Source organism: Cyphomyrmex costatus, unplaced genomic scaffold (assembly GCF_001594065.2).
Source record: "Cyphomyrmex costatus isolate MS0001 unplaced genomic scaffold, Ccosl1.0 scaffold75, whole genome shotgun sequence".
NCBI classification, from domain to species: domain Eukaryota; kingdom Metazoa; phylum Arthropoda; class Insecta; order Hymenoptera; family Formicidae; genus Cyphomyrmex; species Cyphomyrmex costatus.
Genome location: NW_017280322.1, coordinates 3479596 through 3485542, shown reverse-complemented (window position 1 = coordinate 3485542; position 5947 = coordinate 3479596). Strand labels below are relative to the sequence as shown.

Below are 5947 nucleotides of genomic sequence, written 5' to 3'. Positions count from 1 at the left end.
TTTTATGTATCAAGAACTCTAGGTATTCACAAAATAGTTCTGTTAAACTGATCAGAACTATGCGACCTTGAATTTCGTTAAAAAGTTAGCACCCCATTTTTAAAAAATTATTAAAAAATGATTATTAAGCGCATATGTCATTAAAAATCATGGAGAACTCTTCGTATCGTTAAAAAGAAGCAGAAATTATCATCAGAACTATTGTATCTAAAAATTCATTTTTCAAAAATTTTTAATTTTTTTTTAATATTCGAAAATTTGTTTACATATCAGGAACTCTAGGCAATCGCCTAGAATTGAAGCTATTAAGCCGCTCAGAACTATTCCATCTCGAAATTCGATAAAAAGTTAGCACCCCATTTTTAAAAAATGTAAAAAATATGTTTATTGAGCGGAACTCTTGTTGTTAACTATAGGGAACTCTTCGTCTCGTTAAAAGGAAGTGGGAACTCTAATCAGAACTCCTGAGTACTATAGTTGGGGTGCTAACTTAACTTAACATACCCGGATTTTTTTCATTATAATTAAATCTATTCACACACACACACACACACACAGTAAAAATATGACTGTATGCTCATTTTATTATTTTTATTTTGTTTATATTATTGAACCACGTAAACTAACGTTAAACTGTTTATCTTTTAAATTCTATTCTCATCGATCTAAACATTTGTATCACACTGTTTATAATATTAAATGAGACAATGCCACAGCAGTCTCATTCAAATTGGATCATAAGTGCTTTTAAATAATTGCGTGCGAATTTATATACTACGAATGTAATTCTTCGATTGCGCGCCGAAATTTTTTTAGACTTGAAACGTAACACTAATAAACTACCGCAGTAATATCACGAGTTAAATTGACTAACAATTTAACGATTATTGATGCTGTTTACGCATCTTACATCGATCTTACTAATGATGAATAACCTATTAAAAACTATAAATAATTAATTTTTTATTGTGAAGAATATTACCTCGGTCGGGAATCGAACCCGGATCTCTGGCATTCCGTGCTAGAGTCCTAAGCCTTTAGATTTATAATATTAATTTGAAACTACTATAAATAATATAATTGTAAAATACGAATGTTTTGATATTTCTTAGGTATTGATATGACTCAGAGTCCTGGCAGAGACAGTCCTGGTAGTTCTGGATCAGGTTCCGGTTCTAGACATTCTACGGCGTCATTGGATTCTGGAAGAGCGTCTGGATATCATTTAGGACTTAGAGGACCCGGTGCTCTTGCCTCATCTCCTAGATGCTCTATTAGTTCCCTCGGGAGTCATCCTGATCGACCGACAGATCTCGACGTTGTTCATGCTTGGTTAACTGAACTCCAATTTGAGGAATACTTCCCTTTATTCGCTTCCGCAGGTTATGACCTTGCAACTATAACGCGTATGACACCGGAGGATCTCACGGCTATAGGTAGAGTATAATAGCAAGTCTAATTAAGTATTGAATATGTTTGTCTAATTCGTAAGTATTACTCGTATAGATTAGTTACAACAGGCTTATCCAAAATTCGGCTCGTAAGCCGAAACGCTTCCCATGATGGAATTAGACAAGGTGTTGTATTGCACACGATCAATAAAGAATCGCTCCTAAATGCTAGCGCGACCTTGATATAAATATTGTACATCTTTATATCATCATTATGTCTTTATGTCTGTCTTTATATTATAATCGAGACGGCAGGGAGAAGTGGCTGGTGGAAGCGTTTTGGCTCACGAGCCGAGTTTTGGACAAGTCTAATTTAAACAAATATATATTTTTTATACATTACATTATAGGTATCAAAAAACCTAATCATAGGAAACGATTAAAAGCGGAAATAGATAATTTAAATATAGGAGATGGTTTACCAGAACATGTGCCTGGATCGCTTGAAGAATGGCTCAGGCTTCTCAGACTTGAGGAGTATCTTGGTGCTCTTCATCAACAGGGTATGCGATCCGTCGAAGATGTAACAACTCTCACTTGGGAGGATCTTGAAGACATTGGTATAGTACGATTAGGACATCAGAAAAAATTATTGTTAGCAATTAAAAGAGTTAAAGATATTCGCGCTGGCAAGCGTATACAACCACTTGATCTTGCGCGTCTGCCGCCACATCCTGGACATACGCAGGTAAATTATAAATTCTTAATTTTTTCTATTCAGGATTGAATTTAGTTGGAAAACATTTAATTATTTTGATCAATACATTATTAACAGTATCATGCAATAATAAATTATTATATAATTTATGGCTTTTTAGGACGTTGTTATTCAACGAAGTGGACCTGATTTACCATCGCCTGATGAAAATTGTTCTTCGCCTGTACTTAGATCTTTTCAAAGAGGTGGAAGCGATACTACTGATGTTACTTGGAAAAGTATGTACGCCGCGTTTCCAACTGACTATAATACAGTTGGCCGTACTAGTTCCCGAGGAAAATCTTTGGAAAGTCTAGAGGATGCGCCTCTTGGCTATCCTCCATCACCAGCTCCAACGTCGCATCCACAATCCCTCGATTGGCGTCCACGTAGTTTTGAAGATGGTGATCTTACACCCACGAATGATGTTTCCGTTGTAGATGCTGGTGGTGGCACTCTTCCACGACCAAGACACTGTCTCGTTCGACCACGACCTGTAGCCAAGGTGAACGAGAAAAATTTATGTGTGATGTGATGGTTTTAATCTAAGCTACATTGTGCCAATAATATATCTGTGCATGTATATACGGTGCACACAGCTTCTATGTATATTATACTTCACTTACTCCTCACATTTCCTTACAACATATGTTAAAGTCAATGAATTTTGGAAGCGTTAACTTTATGTAAATATTTATCTCTTATACCTGTTTCCATCAATACAGATTAACTTACTGTTAATCTTTTTCTAATTTGTAGAATTAGGAAAAGATGAAGAGCAAATTGAACTGAGATTAAAATTAATCTGCATCGATGGAAATGGGCATTAGTCTAAAATGCTTTTTAATTTTTCGATAAAGGACTTAAATAATTAATCAGAAAATAATATTAAAAAAAAAATGCTTATTAGACATGTATGGAATATACAATAACAATATATAATTTATGATATTCTTGAAGATTTAGCTATATATTTGTAGTCAATTTGCAGTAATTAGCTAAAAAACGTAAAACAATCAATTACTTTAATGAAATCTTGCATATGTTCGAAAAAGAATTATTCAAAGTATAAAACATCTGATCAATTTACGACGTAGTTTGTTTTAGACACAGCTTCGGCTTTGGTCGTAATGTATATATGTAATTTCAGGTTACTGCAACACCAGGTCAATATAAATCCTTACCGAGAGACTTAAATAATAAGTATCAATTAACATATGGACTTGAAAGTAGTCCACATCTTCCAAAACGGTGTCCTCCATCACCTCCAAGACGACAAAGCTCTAGAGATACAACTAGTTCTTCCGTAATATCTGTTGGTGGCTCGGTGATTGGTGATGTCGTAATAGACTGCAGCGGGCCGGTGCCAACCGCTTCATGCGACGAACACCATGTTCATCATCATCAACATTTGCTTCATCATCCATCGCCGCTACCGCCGGTGCCTACGCCGGTGCCTACGCCAGTAGCATCTTCCACACCACCGCAATTAAATCGACCGTCTTCTTCCATGTCACGTTCATGGGGTAGCGTTAGTATTAACATTAACGAAGAACACGAGTTAATTGCATCTCTCGCCTTGCAGCATCGCAACGGATCAGATGCTAGTTTTAAAGTACGTTAATTTCAAAAATTTTTTACCCTATCCATTTAATTTTTTGTGCTATAATATATATATATATATATATATATATATATAATATATAACATATATTATTCAATTTAAGTATAAATTTTAATAAATATTTATTTACAGTAAAGAAATTTTTACGTAATATTATTTAAGAAAATATTACTTAGATTTAGGAAATTTTTTGTGCTATAATATATACATATATTAAAAAATTTTCTTAGTTTATGTAAACTAGTTTATGTCAATTTTGTCTAAAAAATTTTTTATTGAAATTTTTATTTAATTGTATATCAAAAAGCATTATTATATGTATGCACACCTATTTTTCTATATATTAAATTACTTGGTATCTTTTCAAGTTGCATTATTGCAAAACTAAATATTTATATAATATATGTACATATATAGATTAATCAAAAAGAAACTAGCCTTATGAAAATTTATTTATCTAATTTAAATCTAGTCTCTATTTTCTTCTTTAAAGTAATTTTTTCTACGTTTGTAGAGTAATCTCATCATTTTCGCTATATCTCGAATATTTTATGAAAATCATTGCCTTGGATCGATTTAAGCACTTTTTGCAATTTTAGTTGGATGTCTTTAATCATATCGAAGTTTCGACGAACTTTTGTGATGAACGTCTTCATACAAACGTTAAAATGTTGCAGTAAAATAACAAGCAGGAATAAATTCCTGATGTACAATTCTTTTAATGGGAAAAAATTCACCTAACTCAAATTGCGCAACCCTGAGACTTAGTTCTTTACACCTTGAATTTTTTAAATAGTTAAGTTGAATCGCAAAAAATACGATTGGAAACAAAAATTTCTAGAGAGCACTTGAGGTATAATAGAAGTGATAAAATCTGTATAAATGTAAAACTATGTACTTTGAAAAGACCAGATTTAAATTAAGTAAATATTTAAATTTTTATAGACTTAGTTCAATTTTTTTTTATCGACTCGTGTATAAAATAATTGTTTTATTTTTATATTTACAGTCAAGTTCCAGTACAGAATCAGATTCTTTGCCATTTGCCAATGAGAATGCCGGTACCATAAAACAAAGAGCCAACCGAGCACAAGAATACATGGTGGGCGGTCCTAACAGTGGTATAAGTGGTCATATAATCAATCATCATTCCAATGGCGGAGAACCTGCGGATGTTTTGAACGACATTGGAAATATGCTTGCCAATCTTACAGATGAGCTCGATGCAATGCTCGAAGAAGAGAAACGCCAAGGCCTGAACTCATAATCGTCACTGCCTTCGTTTGCACTTTTCTATCTAACTAAAGTTGCCATAGGAATGCAGGCTTTGATACAAATAACATGATTAGTGCAACGTGTACACAATTATAGATACAAGTGAATACAATTAATGACAAAATAAACTGGTAGAATCATGTTGAGAGTCGAATATCTTGAATTCTAAGATCCACAAAGACGGAAATATTTGCCGATATAAATCTTTTATCTTCGCGAAAAGAATAAAATCTTTTATTCCAAAAAGAAAACAAATTACGTTATTCGAAATCGATGAGACTATTCTGTTTCGTATTATGCAAATTAATAAATATCCAAAATACATCTATTTTCACGTAATTTATGTTTTACTTCAATTTTTTTCGATTTTTTATTGGAACAGAAATACTTTTTATATAGAAACATATTGAATGTGTTAGCAAACTTCCAAACACAGTTGTGGTATTGCATCTATACTAGTATTACACAATCTTTTTCTACTTCTTTTTGGAGTAATTCTATAATCATATTCCTTTTTATTAGCCTTTTTCTTTTTACAATGGACAATATTACAAATGAGTGATAATATAATACGTGTTGCTCTATTCTATATAAATTAGGGCAACTCAAAGTATTCAAACAAATATGAAATACTGACGTAGCAAGGAGAGGGGAAAGGGAAAAGATTATTAACAAATACAAATATATTTGTATAATTATAATTTATACTGTAGATCGTGTTGCAGATAATTCGAAAAGAACACATGTGTTTTCTGTATAAAATCTTTTTATATCTATAACAAGTTTGTAATTAATCAAATCTAACTCCTTTTCTCTATAAGATTTCGTTTTCGTTAATATACGTACATTCCAATTAATTTTTCCATTTCCATCCTTCCTTAAATTAATAATACGGTAGAA

At 32.4% G+C, this 5947-nt stretch overlaps 1 protein-coding gene across 1 annotated transcript in view; it reads left to right on the top strand.

The window, feature by feature from the left end:
- The window catches only part of ckn (CRK like proto-oncogene, adaptor protein), a 16098-nt gene extending 10808 nt beyond the window's left edge, over window positions 1–5290 (top strand). The window contains exons 3-7 of the mRNA XM_018548738.1: window positions 1113–1436; window positions 1802–2139; window positions 2270–2653; window positions 3299–3763; window positions 4782–5290. Of these exons, the coding sequence (XP_018404240.1) occupies window positions 1113–1436; window positions 1802–2139; window positions 2270–2653; window positions 3299–3763; window positions 4782–5039 (1769 nt within the window). The 3' untranslated portion in view covers window positions 5040–5290. The remainder of the gene's footprint in view (window positions 1–1112; window positions 1437–1801; window positions 2140–2269; window positions 2654–3298; window positions 3764–4781) is intronic.
- The last annotated feature ends 657 nt before the right edge of the window (window positions 5291–5947 follow it).